Below are 19063 nucleotides of genomic sequence, written 5' to 3' on the forward strand. Positions count from 1 at the left end.
TTCTCCAAACCTTCCCATCTTCTATAATGGGGAAATGAGATCTTAAGTAGCCAGTGTCCAGCCCATGGGACAGCCAGGACAGAGTGACCCTCCATATGAGAGATAACGAACCACAGGTTATGGGGAAAATTATCTTCCTGCTCCACAGGGGAACACATTAGCAGAAAGCCGTGGCTTTCACAACAAAGATGTCCAGCAAGCTTCTGCCTCATTTATATCTCACTGACCTTTATATATAGACACCAGATCAGTGTTATGTTTGTGTGAAAAACAAAAAAGAAGAAAAAAAGGTGTTTCTCAGCAGCTACTGTAATGCTGTATCATGAGGAAAGTCTTCAAAAGAGGAGATAAGCTCTTTGTGTACCCCAGAAAACAAGAGGACTTCAACTGCAGCATAATGGCTTTTAAACTACCAAGAAGATAGCACAGCACTTAGGTTTGCTTGTCTTCCTACACAGTAAGGCAAATCCTATCCATGTCAAGCAGCATTGTACATCAGTCTAACAACTGCCAGCACAATTTTTCAGAGCTAATTGTATAATTAATAGAGATTTGTATTTTATAAATTAACAAGCCAGCAGCTGACACTCAGATGGTATTCATGGGTCCCTGGTAACACCTGCCTTCCAGCCCCACACTACATTTTCTGAACTTACAAACCTCTGGTTTTTATTTTGTGCTTAATGAATCTGATGACAACAGAGCAGCATCTGTATTTCTTTAGCAAGATCCAAGCTCAATCACCACAACTACAAGGAAAATGAAAATATAGAACATTTTGATGCTATTAGTAAGAACTTCCGCTAATGTATAACTTTCTGATTTGGATACACCTGCAATTCCTCACTGACTTTTCAATGTGTGACTTTGACAAAGCACATCAGTCTTCCATGTATAAATGTACATGGATGCCAGACTGCATGACTATATTAATTGAGTTGTTTCTTATCAAGTGTTTGAGATCTCCACCAAATCTACGTTCCCAGGTCTGATGGTCAGCTTTGACACTATGACAATTCATTTTTCTGGGGCTTTTCTCTCCTGCAGCCATCATTTTTGGGTTTTTTTTGTAGCAATAACTGCTGAGGTTGTTGCCTACATATTTATCACTTGAAGTATACGATTTTTAAAATACTGCAGGAGAGGGAAACCAGTTACTTGTATTCAAAACGCCCCTGTGAGCAACAAATCAAAACTGTTCCTTTTTTTCATAAAAGTTAGTACAACCCATATCAATTACTAGAATTATCAAGATGCACTCACAATGTCACAGAAAATAAAGCAATCTTACAACCAAAATCCAAGAGTGTAAGATCTTGGAGCAGAAACTGAATTCTTCTGCTTAATGAATTATGGGCCTCATGTGTTATCAATACTGTACCATTTGCTCAAGGGTTAAACAGAACTAAAGTCTTAACAGCTTGCTTTGCCCTAAAAATATTTTTGATTACTCTCCTGCAAGTGCAACATTAACTCATGTCTTAAGTTATCTACAACATAGTAACTGTAAATGACATTCTTTCTCACCTTTATGAGGCAGAGGAGTACATTAAAGATTCACCATGTTCCATATACAGACCCTCATTAGTACAAAAGAGATGGTCAAACCTTGCAGAAATGAGCAGAGGAAAAAGAAAAGACCCAAACAGGGCTGTTTCCCCTGCTACTGAATTACCACCCTGTTTTCCTGAAAATAAGACCTACCCCAAAAATAAGCCCTAGCATGATTTTTCAGGATTTTTGAGGATGCTTAAAATATAAGCCCTACTTCAAAAATGAGCCCTAGTTACAGTTCTTTTTTTACATGTATAGTGTCCAGGCAGCTATACATGTAAAAAAGTAAGCACCTTTTGGAGCAAAAATTGTATAAGACCCTGTCTTATTTTGGGGGAAACAAGGAGCAAGCTTCTGGAGGTAGAGATTGTCAAAGGCACTGAGGTTTTCTAAGATATCTCAGTCCTTCCAGAGTATTTCAATTTTCCTGCATGCTGCCCTGAAACATTTACCTTTTTCTTCCACTATTCTCTGTTCAACTGATTTTGACTACAAACCTTTCCCAGCAATGACTGTGCCTTCCCCCCTCCTGCAGCAGCCCCAGCAAGGAGATCACAGCATTGTTTGAAACCTGCAGGTGCTAACCATCATAACTGCTTATGGCCCAAGGAGCTTTTGGGACCAGGGTGATGCTTCAGGTGTGTACATCCCCATGGTACTCAGGGTGTTGTATGGGTTCATCAGGATCTGAGATCAGACCAAAAAACCCACTGAGTTCCATGGCTGACTTGGATGAACCAGCAGTAAGAGTCACCCACATGGTGGCCAGTGTACGGCACATGGTCTACTTGCATTTAATACCTCCTCTTCAGGCACCCATAAATGGGTGAAAATACCTGCCCTGGGCGTAATCATAGATCCATAGAATCATTTCAGTTGGAAAAGATCTTTAAGATCATCGAGTGCAACCATTAACCAAGCACCGCCAAGTCCACCTCTAAACCATGTCCCCGAGAATGTCATCTACACGTGCAAGTTCCTGCCTTTAAAACCTGCAAAACAGGAAAAAGCCATTAAAGGGTCCTCTTCTGATCCATGGTCAGGTCCCTCCATGCCAACACCCAACAGCAGTTCCTTGCATAGATCCATGAATGGAGTGGATGGGGTGGGACATACAGACTCCTATTTCCCAAAGCCTTTTCCTTCTCTGCTCATGTTACTTGTGCTCTCCATGGCAGGGCCAGGGACGCGCAAAAAAGCAGTTACAACTTTCAGAGGTCAGAGGCTTCCTTACTGGCACTGGAAATACAAACTACGTTCATCGTTTTGCGCCACTCAGAAATGCATCTGCACAAAGGAGTCTGGTGGTGGTTAAATTATGAAGTGAGCCCCGTGAGTGAGCCAGTTTAACCTCTAGCTGCTGCTTCAAAGACCATGTCTGGTTATGGACTCCTCCCTAAATAAATTCCCTCATATGATATTTTCTTACATAATCTCAGCCCAACTCGGAGCACCCATGCTCCTTAAGGAAAATAATACTGGTGTCTGCCAAGAAAGTGGAAAGACTGGAATGATTTAAAGAACAGATAAACCATAAATCTCTATTATGTATACAATTAGCTTTGAAAAAGTCATGTATCTGGGAACACCTAGACAGGAAAGTCCTAGAACACAAAGCAAAAAAAGCTTACAGATATAGTCAAGCATCTGTTCAGAGAAAGAATGATGACTACGAGAAACCTACCAAGCTGGAATGGGAAGTTGCAATCAGAGACATAAGTGAAAACTGGATAATATGAAGGATTTAATCTGAATGGTAATTCTGGAGGACAGGAACTCCACAGAAGTTGTTTTAACATGTCAATGTGGTTTTTTTTTTTTCTTTTCACTTTCTTTTCCCTAAATAAAAACAGAAGCAATATTCATAGGTTTTCTTTCTCAGTTTGGGTATGAAATTTTTTCCATTTTAAACACTGCATTTAAATGCCACAATGTGTTTTATGGTAGAATATTTTTTTAAAAATCATTTAAATGCTCAGTGCTGCAGAAATAATTGATCATCTGTTACTTTAAACAGGAATATTATTAGATCGACACTGAAAAAAATATTGTGTACTTCTGCATAAGTACTGCCTCTAAAATACCTGTTAGAGATTTTTTTAATGGCTGAGACCCTTATAACTATTAAGCTGTTCATTTTTCCACTGAACAAATGGAAATTAAGACATACCATCCTTTCAGTGTCTAAGCCTAAGCCTTTTTACAGCTATGAAACGTAGAAACAAAGAACAAGCAACATAATAATTTCTATCATGCTAAACATCATTCTGGTTTTCAAAGGGAAGGAGGAACTTTTTAGTAATAGTTCATTAGTTCTGGCATAAATATCCAGGCTATAAATCTATATAGCCCCTAATTGTGGCAATTACCTTTTAAACATAATTTAGGTTATCTTATTTTTATCAAAGACATTAAGCGTATTTCCAGCCGTTTCAAAGAGAAAGGTCTTAATAAGTTGCTATGAAGGTAAGCCTCTTGCACCGAGCCTACAAAGCAGCAGTGCAGGTTCTGGTCCCCACATTGTCACCACTTTTCTGGGAACACAGGCAGCTCCATGTCTGCCTTCTTGGTCTATTAAGTGTCGGTATACAGGTGAAGAGATTTACCTGTTGTAGGCTGTAATTCATGAAAGAGCCGAGCGCTGTGGGGGCAGAGACCTCATGGGAGCTGAGAAAGCAGCCAGCTCTTAATACATCTCCTATGGACGCACAAGACCTTCAACGATTCCCTCCACCTTTCCCCCACCAAATTCTCCAGCACTGCCATGCACAATACTTGGCCTGGATTGCAAAATCAGCTGCTTTGAAGGCAATGCTGTGACTCTCCAATAACACCTGGTATCAAACTAGATGAAAAGGTAACGGGAGGCAACATAAATCTGTCGCACAGCTTGGCAGCACCCAGACGTGCTGCACTGCAGGAACGGACACTGCCATGACTATGTAAATGATCACCACCTTTCAAAGCTGAACACAATTTGAAGCGCAAGTTTTCAATCTGTGCACTTCTTTGGGTCTGCGTATGACTTTGGACAGGCCCAAAGAAAATAAATCAAAAGCAAGCCCAACTTTTGCTCTTATGCTTGCAATACAAGTGAGGAATGAGGCTTCCCTGGAAAATCTGTAGGAAACTGGGAGTTGGTAAACCACTGATTGAAGCGGAAAGGGCGACTTCTGTTTCCTGTGATGACATTATGGCTTCTTCCTTTCTAGAAATGAATGACACCTGGAACATCCACAATATGAATATCTGACATTTCAGCTCATTTATGAACCCAGATTTGGAAATTTTGTCCTGCTTCCTAGGCAGACTCCCGTTCTGATATGGGGTATGTCACGCTTGCAGCAAAGCTTGGCCTGATTATTGGAGTTTCCTGGAAAACCTGGGTTTGCCTACCTGCACTGTTATGAGGCTTTCTGCCTTCAAACACGGGCAAGGTTCAGCTACACAGATCCACAGTACACAAGAGGGCAAACATCCTAGGAGAACGCTGCCCGGGATGGCAGCAGCTCTGCCTGGCACTACACACTGCTGGGATGAAACCAGATGAGATGAGTATCTGCTGCCCCTCAGCCCTGGGCTTCTGTGGGGCTGGGATTTGAAGGGAGGCTTCAAACTGCCCTCACACCGAGTCACCTCATTCTCTCTGTTACTGAAAACAAAAGTTATGTCTTCTAGTGTGGGTTGTCTTTGCACGTGCATGGTTTTGTGCTTGCAATGGGCTCAAGCGTTTGCCTCAGACATGACTTACTAAAAAGACGACAGTTTCAAGCTGGGGCAGGAAAGTGCAGTATGTTCATGATTTTATTTAAGCACATCCTAAATGCCATCCTGAAATCTGACGGCAAGAATCAAAACCTGAGTTTGGAACTCTTTCTTTGTTAAAATCAGAGTTTACCAAGAAAAGAGGACACATTTTGTTTTTAGAGATACATGTTTTACCCTTACAGGTAAATTCCCTTCTTGCCTAGCAAAAAAAAAAAAAAAAACCAAAACCAAACCCATATATATATAAATTCCTAGGAAATTTTCAGATAACATGAAGCTACACTCAGCTTTCAATTTATTCAGTCATATTTTACTCACCTCTGTGTCTCTGAATCTGTCCTCATAATCCAATCTATCCTTCTCTACAGACGTAAGCTTTAACTTCAGAGTGGAAATCTCTGCCATAAGATCCAGCTTCTGAGTTTCCAGGGATGTTCTGCTTAAAAGCTCCTGATTCAAGATAAAGAGGAAGAGAATAGAATTATTCACCGAAGGGGAAGAAATCCATAATTTACTTGTACAGCTAAAGGTCTCTTTTCATAGGGAAAAACATTGGACTCTTCCTTGTACTCTCTGAAGCCCTGGGACACAGCTACTACCCATCTGACAGACTCGAGGCACCTAGGATGCATCTGAGATGATGGAGACACTATCACGGGTTGGCTGCCAGGATGAGAAAAAAGCTTGTCTGTCATCACAGTTGCTCTGGGCAGCAAGGAGCTCTGAGGGGAATCCACCCATCCTTGCTTTAATCCAAGTCTCTTTGAAGTTCAGTGAGGAGAGGCTCAAAGTAGAGCAGAACTGGATCCTACAGTGCAGAGCAGCACTGACATTACTAAGTACAAAGACTTGAAAGCAAATATGGTAGAAAATTATCACTTACTTAAGAGACATCAAGAGGTGCAACACCTTGAAGTGCACTGCTCTCACTGAAGCAAAATGCAGTTCATTAAGACAGAATGAAGACAGACAGCAAGACAGACAAGGGGGCTGTGAAATACCTGCTGCAGCATCTCTTCTGTGGCATTCAGCTTCTCCCTGTGCTCCTCCAGACAGAACTCCAGATCCCGAATCTTTTCTCCCTGGGCCTCCACCTGGTCTGTAAGCACACTTACCTGCCCAGCAGAGAAAAAAGGGATGCACGTTTAGTACCTCGTACCCATGCCATATGTGTCACCTGAAGAACTGTATGTGAGTAACAGTGCTCAACGGGCCAAAGATGAAATGGGACCCCAGGGGAGGAGAAGCAGCAGAACTCTGCAGTGGACACAATGCGTGGCAAAGGCACAGGAGAGGAGGTAAAGCTCCTCCTCGTGCTTATAGGAATTTCATCCAAAATTCTGGCAGACACATTGCAATTCAGCACCTCTCCTCCTGACTAGCCCTCGAAGTTTTCACAAGGGGTGGCTGCTGCATTTTGCAGCCAACAATCATGCCTGTGCTGTGACAATACATTAACTAAAACGCACTAGCTCCTACCTTAACAACCAAATAGCTAAACCTCACTGGATATGATTTATTCTCCTTTCCAAGTGATTGCACACAGTATACCATAGCATACAGCTGCTCCTTTTCAGAACAATAAAAGCATGTGAATGGTCATAGAAAATGGTCATCTTAGGGACACACATTAGTGTAACAAGGTGGTTGCTTTGCAGACCTGATCAGCTAACAAGATTCAAGAAGAGATCAGATACAGAGAAACAAAGGCCTTTACATTTTTCCTGCAACCTAAATTCACACCTAACCTTAATCCAGCTTAACTCTCAGGTATCAGCAAACCTTCCGAACACATTCCAAGACAACTGCAAATAAATCCTCAGAGGTTTTGTCATATACTGCTAAGAAGTCTTGCAAATTCAAGAGCAGAAAAAATAATTTAGGTGACTACTCACTTGCAGAACAAGAGACTCCTTATCATTTTCCAGACGAGCCAGCCTTTCTTGATACACATCTCCATTCCCAGATATGTGTCCATTAGTCTGAAAAAGAAAGCAAATATCGTATAATCAGCTATCGTACCAAAAGTCTCATTCAAGGTTATCAACACACTTACGGAGTATTTTCAGTCTGCATGGTTCAAGAACAGATTTAAAGCATTCTTCAGCCCCCAAAGGGTTACAAATCGAATAAACTGTCAACAAAGGATACACAACCACCATTCAGGACAGGAATTGTTCAGGGCTTAAAGATGAGAAAGGAAGAACCTTCTGGTGACCCAATTCTGCAAAATTCACTTACTGTGTATTCAGCATTTTGTTAACAAAATTTGTGCTCAATGATGTACTATGCTAAGCCATATTTGTAAAGAGACAAATACTCCAAGACACTCAGCAAGTGAAAAAAAAAAGAAAAATCAATGTACAATCTACAAAAAGTGCATTATGCTTCTTGCAAGTCAAACAATTTTTTCTAAAACACACAGTAAGAGACATCCTTTTACATCAGGGACATTGTACTGGGTATGGGTGAACGTCTGCACTCTAAACGCATCTCTTTATAAAGCTGCCTGAGGCTAAAGAGAAACAAGAACACATGCTAATGCTATCAGAGTTCAGAGGAATCAGCAACTTTCTTTCTTCATAATAACTTCAATGCTCTTGAGCAGCGAGGATTTTACTCTATCCATGTTCAAAGCTGTCTCAAAGCACTTTGTGACGGGTGCCACCATCAGATCTCTGCTCAGAAAAGAAATTCTTGTTCCCATCATTGCATAAATCACTTAGATGAGGCTGAAGAAGAAAAGAAGAGCAGAGAAGCTCCTCTGAAATCCAACGCGCTCAGTACAGAAGCTCCCACCAGCTTTGGGGGTCCTTGATTTCCCTCTGAAAACGTGATGGAAAGAAACCGGGCGACCAATCCTCACGCCCCGGTGAGTCTGCAGCACAACCCTGCCGTGAGAGGCCAACCCCACGCAGGAGCTGCCAGCCTCGGGCTCCTGCTCGGAATCTCCCTTCCAAGCAGCCCGTCTCCCCAGGTCGCCAAGGATGTCTCAGGAAATCTGCCAGGTAAAACTCCTTTTCTGAATTACATGCCTGACTTTGTGTGACGGGAGAAACTGCCTTGTTTGAAACCAGAGGAATAAAGTGCCCACCAGCACCGCTTAAAGATTAGATGCAAAGCAAGCAGGAGGAGGTACAAAGCATCTGACCTCATCTTAGTGCTTTCCTCAAGAGATCGGTCTGGGCAGCTTGTAAATCAGTGTGCTGTAGCAAATGTGTCTCCCAAGCACACATATGTAACCTTTGCAACGTGACCATAACATCTCCCCTGAAATCACTAGAGCTACAGCAGACTAAAAAAGGACACTCCCTAGTAATTTGTACCAATACCTCACACCATAATGATACCCTCAATCTGAATTATTTAGCAGTAAATTACTACGCCTTCTGACCATCAAGAAACTAAGCACCAAGGCAGAAGTACTCCAGACTTCTGAGTTTGCCCCGGTTTTCCCCTGACCTCTACCAAAATTTACCTCATGCCACAGGATTTCCATTTGAGATCAGTGAGATTCTCCGTTTTGTAAGAGTTTAATCAAGGTGAAAGAAGTCAAAGCGCTTCTCAAATAAACTTGTTAGCTACTCAACTAGCAGACTATGCTTTAAATTCTGTAACTTGACTTGTATGCAAAATACAAAAATGAGGTTTTTCTATACTTTTGCTATTCCGTAGCTCCCTTCTCATTTAAAGGCCTCCAACACATCTCAGGCACTTTTTCAGCCTCCATGAATACGGCATCCGTATTTTGTAATATACAACACATTTATCAATATCCAGTGTATGTCTCTGACGTAGGAAAGTGATATTCATCCCCTATTACAAGCAGGCAGCCAAGGTGCAAAGATTCCCCTCCACCCCCAGGACCCACATCCAAATCCTTGTCAAAGCTCAGACTTGACTCCCTGCCTTTCAACCACCACATCAGTGCCCCAACCACTGAACCTCCTGATACCTCCAGTCAGCGTAACCAGACACGAATTAACTAAAATCAAAGACTGCGTGAAGAAAATGCGGGGACGTTAAGTACTGGTTTCACACTACGATGAAAATGTCTTTACAATGCTGTGAAAACCAACAAGGTGTTAAGGCAGAATGTTAGTCATTGTGCACAGCATCTTGCCAAGACACCTTTGTTTTAAACTCTGTTCCCATACCTCAAAAAAATAACCAGTTTTTCTCAGCGCATCACACTTGGTTTTAAAATAGGAGCATTTAGAGAGTGAAAGTTCAGGCTGCAGCTCCACATTACTGTAAAAAAGACTGAAGAGGCGATGGGAACCCCAAACAGGGCTGGAGTAAAGGTTGTTCTCCCACAAAAACAAAGATGCCTTGGCTAGCTGTTGCCAGATAAATACTGCAAAATCTGCCAGACCTCTTGTAGTACACTGAACCAGAAAACTTTGTGTACAACCCAACGGCAGTTTGTTTTTTGCTTGAAATGTTGTAACTTCTGCATAATATTTGGGACTAACTCTTCATTTTAGGTATGAAAAGGCAAGAAAAGTCACTGACTTTGATTTCAGTGGGGAAAAAGACGAGAGTTGTAGAAAGGACAGCACAGAAAGGCCACGGCAGCTATTTTGCAGAGCAGCAGCCCCAGCACCTGCTACGGTGGTGCAGAGATCAGGGGCCTGCAGGCAAAGGCCACCAGATGTCTACCTGCATCTCTCCTCTGTGCTGTCCTCAATGGTAAAAAGTTGGTAACTGGTACAATTTCCTTCCCAGAGAGATGAGGAACGAAGAGAGGAGACCAAAAAAATGAAAAGAACAGGGTAATGACAGCAGTGGGCAGGACTGAAAAGAAATGGAGAGGGAAGATGCCCAAACACTGGATATGGGAAAGCAGGGCATCAGGAGATGGGGTGGAAGGAGCCTCGATGGGGACAAATGGGTTTCAGGGAGATCTGAAACATGCCAGGAGACCTGGTGTGTGCAAAACCTGGGTGAGCAACACTCGGAGTTTCTCTGCACCTGGGGACCCACAGCCTCCCCACGACTGAGCTTGAGAACTACTTGCTCTGCAGAGCAATGGGCTCTGCTTTAGCCAAAAAAAAAAAAAAAAAAAAAAAAAAGAAAAGAAAAGTAAATACTTGCTTCAATAGCAACTGCAGGAATATTTGAGGCACTTGGTAGTTCTGGATCAAATTTGTATCACTGTAGTCAATACAAGATTAACATAGTTCACTAGCTGTGTAAGACAAGCTTTGCCATTTTCCAAAGAAGGCTCTTCTTCATCAGCAACTTAAAATCTGTGTTCAATTAAGCAGTTAGACTTAGCATGTGTTTTCAATTTAGGGATTAATTGCAAAACACTGTATGGGAAGAGAATGCAGATTTACCAATACTGATCTTAATCCTCAAAACAAAAGAACAGTTGTCACGATGCCACTGAGGCTTCACAGAAGTTTGAGGTTAAGCATTTACTTAAAAATGCCTTATAAGATCAAACTCAGTGCACTTAAAAACTCTGCAAGATCAACCCGTAGCTAATTCGCTAAACACATGTATAAGCCTTGCCTGCAATCATGCAAGTGTAAAAATCCACAGTGCTTTGGAGGGAGTTATTCCTGTAATAAGTAGAAGCATCACCAAACTTTCACAGCTTCCCTGCCCTCAGTCTTTAATTTATCTTCCCTGGAAATGAGTTAGCATTCCAAACCCCAGGAAAGTTTCTAATAGCTGCTGGTTTAAGCTTCCTAATTAAAAAAAAAACCAAACACCTTAAAAAAAAAAATCCATTTCCTCTCGATTGCTGAATTCTCCTTTCAAAAATAAAATTCATTTTTAGCCTACTGCAGCTGATACCCTCATTTCTCTTCATCTTCTCTTCTGCTTTTGAGACAAAATAAGCAGCACAAATCACACTTTTCCTGCTGCAGATGCAATTTGATTTGTATAGAAGGAGCTGCCACTCCACAGCATTATTTTCTTGTGCAGCAGATTGCACTGACTGTTCTGACCATTACAGTCCAGTCAACAGTTGGGCAAGCGACCTGCCCCTGACATCTCTTTCCTGACCATCTGGAGTTAAATTAGAGCTCATCAACATGCTTACGTTGTTCAGATCATTATAATACACATTACCTATGCTCAGTTAAGCACAGCTACTGCTGTTCTGCTTGTTTGCTCAGTTTTACAGAGTCCCTTACAAGGGGGCTCCTCCAGCCTCAGTACCTCAATGTCACTTGGTGTGCCATGGGCAAAGCCTCCAGGGTTTCCAAGCACAGTATTCGTCACCGTTTCCCCTGTGAAATGCAGCCGTGACAGCTTTACTCTCTGTAAGTAAAGATTTCATCCCAAATTCATACTGGTCAAATCTGTCTGAACACCATCCGTACCAGAGCTTAATCAGTTTGTGTGGGAGCCCATCACTGCCCTCCCAAACAGCATCTCCTGCATTTCATGCCTCCCTACTCATCGCTCTGAATATTTGTAGTCTGCTCCACACACTCTGGCAGAAGGCAGACCTGCTGCTAAGCTTTTACTAAAGTTTACAGATTAGCTCCTCCTTACAGAATGAACAGGAGGAAAAACAAACAAAAAAAAAAACACCAAAAAAACCCCAACACAAACCCACTCACCTCCCCCCATTATATTTTAGAGGCTTCACTACAATGAAAGTGAATTCTGAAGGAAAAACAGCTTAAGTCAGACCTTCACTCTGAAGAGTTTACCTGAAACATTTTCTAAATATAAATAACACGGCTGTTGAATAGGGAAGATGCAACCGTTTCAAAATATTCCGCTCCTTCAACTGCAGCCCAGCTGGTGTCGGATACAAGAGAAAGACAAAACGCTTACTCCCTACCAGCGCTGCCCAGCTATGGCTTGTCACTCGGAGAAATGCAAGAGCCAGAACAAACACAGATAGCCTTACCTTATTTAGCCAGACACAGTGTCCGTGAATGTCCCAGCTATACTCCATGCTGGTCATGACTATCTTCATGCACTTAAGGACGCGAGCGACTGTGGCAGAGGCAGCCGAGGCTGAGAGCTGCCGCCCCGGCACCGCAGGCGCCCGCTGCACCGGGCGGTGCCGTCAGGGCTCCTCTGAACCCAGACGGTGAGGTTAAGTGACGGGCAGGTTTCCTCGCCTAACCAAGGACGGAGGCGAACCTGGCAGCGGAGCGGGAGATGTGGGAAGCGGAGCCGTGAAGCAGCAGCGCTCCTCAGGCGGAGCAAGCAGCTCCTCTGGGGAATTAACACATCAAAGCCCGGGAAGATCAACCTTCCTTCCAACCTTGAGCCTGCCACAGGCATCCCAAGGCACAAAGGCCAGGCGGCCAAGTGGAGGAGGACACAGGCTGTGTAAACCTCACCGGGAGGGTGCAAGGGCAACCCCACGCTCGCTCCTTACTGAATAGCCCCCTGCAAAAACAACCCTCTTCTCTGCACCCTCCCAGCCCCGGCCCTCCCAAAACACACAAGAAAAGAGGGATTCTGATCTTTTCATCTGACTACAAAGTAAAGAGGAGGGAATTCTCTTTGACGGGCTATTAATAGTAAAAGCTGGAAGAACATACGAAATTCACTTGTAGGTGCCAAGAAAAAGGAGGAAGGAAAAAGTTGACTCGACAGTCGCAGTGTTCTCACGAGTGACTTGTCTCAAGTTTATGTCGTATTTCTCAACCGAAAGGGTTGTCAGGCATTGGAACAGGCTGCCCAAGGAGGTGATGGAGTCACCATCCCTGGAAGTGTTTAAAAAACACATAGATGTCGTGCTTAGGGACATGGTTTAGTCGTGGACTTGATGAATGGGTGGACTTGATCTTGAAGGTCTTTTCCAACCTAAATGATTCTATGATTCTATGAAGACGCATTAACAACAACCAACCTCTGTCCTCACATTTAAGTTTCAATTTACATAGTAAGAGCAGCAGGATAGCAAATCCTTAGTATTTTTGAACACAGAGCCCAGCTCTGGGAATCTCATGATTATCTGAAAAACCACAGCTTTTGTTATTAAAAAGAAATGCTTATGACTACCATTGATAGATAAAAACCTCAAAAACATGAATACTGAATAACCCAGAACAAAAGAGCAGAATAGAAGAGGAGCAGAAGCTGTGTTTTCTAAGCTTGACTGATGCATTTTGGATTGAGAATAGTGATTTTTTTGATGGCTCTGCCATCAGGGCTCCAGTGCAGGACCGCACAGGTCATTCTTACAGCAATGAACTCATATCCACAATGCATGAAGATGCCACACCAAGACGTGCTATAAATAAGCCTGTATTGTCTTCCAGTGTTAAAAAACACACCAGTCTGGATGATCACCTTTAGCAAGAAACAAGGTCCTGTGTTTCAAGAACTTTGAGTTAGATCTCTCACGGACGAAAAGCACTGCCAGGAGGCAGCTTATGATGACAGGTATCACAAGGCTCCTTTCATATTGCTACTTGAGGAGGGATCCCAAACTGGTCTTTGGTGGCAGATGCCTATGTGCCACAGGTTACCACAGGACCTTTTGATAGCTAAATTCAACATAAGCACAAGCGGAGCCAAATGAATGCACTGTACGCCCACACTAAGCACTCAAACAACAGACTTCAGTCTGAAGACAAGGTTTTTCCATTAATAAGAAACATGAGATGATTTCTGGCCAACCAAACCGCTTCCCCCACTTGGGACCCACCCTGTCAGCCAAATAGGCCAATATATCTCTGTAAGATTACAAGCTATGTTTATCCAGCGAGGAAAACTTCTCTCTGAAATCTAATATCTGCTGATATTAACTCCCATTACTCCCAAACACTCTCTGGAAGAACAAACTTGTTGAAGAAGTGTCAAAATCTGAGGCTGACCTGAGATGACAGATCTGCTATTCACGGCAGCAACACTATGGATTGCACAAGTCACTATAGGTACCACTTCTCAAATTAACTATCATCTTCAGATGATCTGAAAATGGTCTTCGAGAAACCTCTGGAGGCCATAAAGTTTGTTTTGCTTTAATGATATTATAGCAAACTTCAGAATTTCACTTCTGGAGTGAAGAACAGAAAGAATCTGTATATATAATAATATATGTATTCGAATTCAGAAAGTCACTTCCAAAGCTAAAACCACAGTTGCGCTTGCTGTGGGTTTTAAAGAAAAAGTGTTATCCTGGCTCTTTTGTTCCAGAAGCACGTCCTTTAAATAGCAGAAGACACACAACAGGACCCGCATACATGAGTTCAGATCAGGAGCTTAGGGAAGCTGGCTCTGACGTGTGGGAAGTGACTTGTCCACCCACTTCTCTCCTTCATCCTCCTTTTTAACAAGACACAGTTGGTTTCTCCTTTCTGGGAAGGTTGTTGCATAAGATGTATTAAAAAAAAAAAATCCACACTGTCGAGAAAAATAACAACCAGAAAGAAGACTGTTTCTTGTTTGTTTCAACTGAAGAAAAACTGGAGCAACATTCATGACTGGGAGCAAGGTTTCTGAGAATGAAGAGATGGATCTATCAACTTCCTGCTGGACACAACGGAGCTGGCTTGGTCTTGTCAAAGGCAGAGTTTCATTTAAAATGGTCTTGTTACTGGTGATGATGTTCCAGATTACTCACACGCTGTCTCTATTCAAGCCAGAAGTTCCATTTTCACAGAGTACAGCATGTGTTTTATTAAAGCACACATCAGAATACATTAAACATTTCTGTCAATCAGGAGAAATCTGAAAAAACTCTAAACCTTTGGAATAGTTATCATCTGGCTGTGGATTTCAGGTCTGGTCGCCAATGAAAGCAGAGAGTCCCAACATGTCTGAGCTTAGAAAAGTCTCTTTCCAGACACTGAACAAATGGCCTTGTTTGTAATTTTGACCATGACAGTCACCTACTCTCCATTTGAACATGGAGACATGAACAGGGTTTCAGCAACACAGAGATCAGCTTTGAGCTGTAAACAGACAACTAGAAATGATGTGTTAGAGTTGAACCAGCTTATTTGTGCAGCACAGATCTGCGTTTTCGAGCTTTACTGAACTCCCTGTGGTGACCATCCGATGGCTGCTCTTGAAAGAGCTCTGCCAGATGTCCAGGCGCTGTACGTGCACTCTGGTGTCACGTGGTCATCTGGCATACATTAGTTTAAAAAAAGAAAAAAAAAAAAAAGGCATGAGGCATTTTAACGCTTTGGCCCTATTTGAGTGCTTGCATAGGCTCCTCTAGAGGAGCAGAAAGGAAGCAGTCATTAAGAAGTAGTACAGGGGCATGGGGCAGCCAGTTCTGGCACAGCAAAATTGAACGCTCTGCCATGTTTTACAGAAGCAAGCAGCTTTGGGAGATTGCTGTCAGACCCTCTTCCCAGCTAGGGCACCAGCGGTTTTCCCGCAGGGACCAGGAGAGGATTTTTCTCTTGTGACACACTGTTTGGCAGTAGTGAACACTATTTTGTTTTCCTCTGAGACACAAGAGACTTGCTTACAGCTTCAGATGGGATGTCACGCACCAGTTCCAGCAGCTTTGAATAGCCCAGTGGATGTAACTTCTTCATCTGTGGAGGATTAAACAGATTTCAAACCAAGGAGGTGTCTTCCCTTCCTAAGTAAGGACGGACATAGTTGCAGAAAGCCTTTCTGCAAATCATCTGGGCAATACACTTAACACCTTACTACTCAGACAGAGCCCGGTGACACCGATGACATCTCCAAATCCCATGCCAGTAGCACAGTACAAAGTGTAGCACTCAGTCTTTCCTTCTAGGGGCTTTAAGGATGCCAGAGAGTACAAAGGAATAATTTGAGGCGGACTGAGAAGCCATGCAGTGATCCATGTCATGTGGGTCTGAAGGACCTCAGCTCCAGATCCTAACAGCCAGGCATCCCTAAATCACACATTCGCCGCCACAAGGGGCAATGACCGGCCTTCGCCTCATTAACCTCAACAGGCGCTGCAGCCTCTGGCCACGCTGCTGGGACCTTTTACTCTGAACTAACATGTGGTGGATCAGCATCACTAAACATGGACTACGGATGTGTATGCACACTGTAGGGAGCTGCTAATTTTCCAAGGCTGTGTATTTGGCGTATGAACATTGTTTTATTTATAAAGGCCATACTTGCATGAAACCTGTTATGTCCCTCGATTTCTGCTCCGCACAGAGCAAAGACTAGTTACGGCGATGTTCACTGCTGTATGTTACAGAGAAAGGAAATGCTGATGTTAGCAGGAACTTTGTGTGTTTTAAAGATCCAACTCAAATGTCACTCTCATCTCCTCCGCCTGATCTCAGCACTGGCTGCCATGCCTTGACAGCGGGGGCGAGATCCAAATCCCACTGGAGGCAGTGGGAAAGCCCTCACGTGCTTCATCAAGTTTCTGGCATTTTCAAACGTGTAGTTCAAAGCAAAGGAAAAAAACCAAAAAACAAAAAAACCACCTCCAAAACCCCAAAAAACAGCTCTTCCCTCAAACCCTTCTGCAAGAGCTCCGCAAGCGAGCCCAGCCACGCTATGCCAGGTCCCCGCCTCTTCCCGCATCTGCCAAACCTGTCACTGGGGAGCTCAGGCCAAACACAGTCCTGCACCCACCACTCTGGGCAGCAACTGAGTGTTGACATAAATCCACGTATCACGATAAAAACCTTTTACACAAGATCAGTTGTGGCTCCAGGATGACTGAACCCTTTCTGAGGGGGTGTGACATCCATCCCAGCAAGGGACCATGCGAGGGCAGCCACCCCATCCCGACAGCAGCAATGCGTCGGGTGTGACACAGAGCCACCACGGTGGCCTGTCCTGCGTCAGACCCAGCCTTCATCAGATGTGGCATCCTCGTTTCAGCAGCATGGCGTTACCTTGGCCAACACCAAGTGTGTAAGATGACAGGACCCGGACGCTGCTGTAAGACAGATTTGGCAAAATACGCAGAAGCGCACCCCCATCGCTGCTGTCGTAACAGCCACAGGCTGACTTAAACCCCGAAGCATGGCCTCTAGAAATGAGTCTTGACTTCTACTGCTGGAGTTTCCCCAAACCCTGTGCACACCGGGACCACCACAGTACAAACCCTGCCACAGACCATAAGCACAAGGACTTGTCTTTGGCCTGCCAGGAGGTCACCAGTCATGTGGCACCTAGAGGCAAAACCATTAGATCCTTCAAAAATGATGCCACGTAACTCACCTTAGGCACATTTTATGTTCCAGAGTAGTCTTCAAGTAGCCTCCACTCAAATAATATTTTATTTTTTTGGGGAAAAACCAAGTCTTGGGGAAAGAATAGCCTTGTCAGGTATATTCTGGTGTATTTTTTTAAAAAAAGGTGACAGAAACTAGCAGATTCACAAACACGGAAAATAAAAATTTGGCTTGGTATCTTACACCACTCACTTCTGTTATAAACCAGGTAAGGAAACTCAGTAACAACAATGGTCCCTGTAGAAAACAGGCTGCCAAAAATGCTTTTTAGTGAAAAGTTCACATTGAAAACAACATTTTTCCTCCCATTAAAGCATGATTCCTATAAAAATGTCTTTCCTCAGCCCTCTAAGATGAAACTCCAGTTACCAAATTTTTTTACTAGATTGAGGCATAGTGGTACATCAAAGAAAGCACAGGCCAACCCACTGCACGTGGTATTTGAGCAACAGCTTTTCCGAGGCCCCACAGCAACATCTCCAAACCAAAACCTCTTCCCTTTGGTTCTTTGAAATCTTCTCTAAAGGTTTTAAATGCTAGCATAAGACACAGCCCCACTGCCTGAGCTGGTCTAAGAAACAAGTGACAGGTGAAACGAGTGCATTAGGGGTGAAACGAGGCGAGACCGTACCATTTGACTTTGGAGCCATTCGATCAGAGCCTCAGCCGTTGAGTCGGGGACCTGGCAGCGCAGTCCCTCTCTCTCATCTGCCTCCATCATCTCCAGCAAGCCCCGCAAGTCCTCCACCAGGTGCAGCGCCCGCAGGCCCCCCATGAAGGGGGAGGTGGGGGACTGGCAGTCAAAGATGCCATTGGAGTACTCCAGCGCCTTCGAACCTGGAGGGAGCAAAATTGCAGGGGGTCAGGCATGAGGTGAGCAGGTCAGACACACAGCAAAGCTGAGAAATGCTAGGTGGTGTTTGCTCCCAGCGGGCATCTCACAGAATCACAGAATGGTTGGGGTTGGAAGGGACCTCTGGGGATCATCTAGTCCAAGCCACCTGCTAAGGCAGGTTCACCCAGAGCGGATCACACAGGATTCTGTCCAGGTGGGTTTTGCATGTCTCCAGAGCCACAACCTCTCTGGGCAGCCTGTTCCAGTGCTCTGGCACCCTCAGAATAAAGAAGCTTCTCCTCATGTTTAGATGGAACCTCCTGTGCTTCAGTCTGTGCCCATTGCCCCTCATCCTGTCGTTGGGCACCACTGAATAGTGCGGCCAGCAAGACTAAAGAAGTGATTGTGCCACTGCACTCAGCACTGGTGAGGACCCACCTTGAATACTGTGTTCAGTTTTGGGCCTCTCATCATAAGAACGACATTGAAGTACTAGAGAGAGTTCAGAGAAGGGCGGGCGACAAAGCTGGTGAGGGGCCTGGAGCACAAGTCTGATGAGGAGCGGCTGAGGGAGCTGGGGCTGTTCAGCCTGGAGAAAAGGAGGCTGAGGGGAGACCTCGTTGCTGTCTGCAACTCCCTGAAAGGAGGTTGTAGCATGGAGGGTGTTGGTCTCTTTTCCCAAGTAAAAAGTGGTAAGACAAGAGGAAATGGCCTCAAATTGTGCCAGGGGAGGTTTAGATTGGACATTAGGAAAAAATTCTTCACGGAAAGGGTTGTC

General features: G+C 43.9%; 1 protein-coding gene across 10 annotated transcripts in view; it reads right to left on the bottom strand.

Annotated features, from left to right (window-relative positions):
* PPFIBP1 (PPFIA binding protein 1) overlaps positions 1–19063 on the bottom strand; it is a 116761-nt gene that overhangs the window by 32616 nt on the left and 65082 nt on the right. For all 10 annotated transcript variants that reach the window (XM_065636606.1, XM_065636599.1, XM_065636616.1 and 7 more), the window contains exons 3-6: positions 18082–18287; positions 7218–7304; positions 6324–6437; positions 5641–5772 (exon numbers count right to left, since the gene is read on the bottom strand). In XM_065636606.1, coding sequence (XP_065492678.1) covers positions 5641–5772; positions 6324–6437; positions 7218–7304; positions 18082–18287 — 539 coding nt within the window. The remainder of the gene's footprint in view (positions 1–5640; positions 5773–6323; positions 6438–7217; positions 7305–18081; positions 18288–19063) is intronic.

Source organism: Caloenas nicobarica, chromosome 1 (assembly GCF_036013445.1).
Source record: "Caloenas nicobarica isolate bCalNic1 chromosome 1, bCalNic1.hap1, whole genome shotgun sequence".
Lineage (NCBI taxonomy): Eukaryota > Metazoa > Chordata > Aves > Columbiformes > Columbidae > Caloenas > Caloenas nicobarica.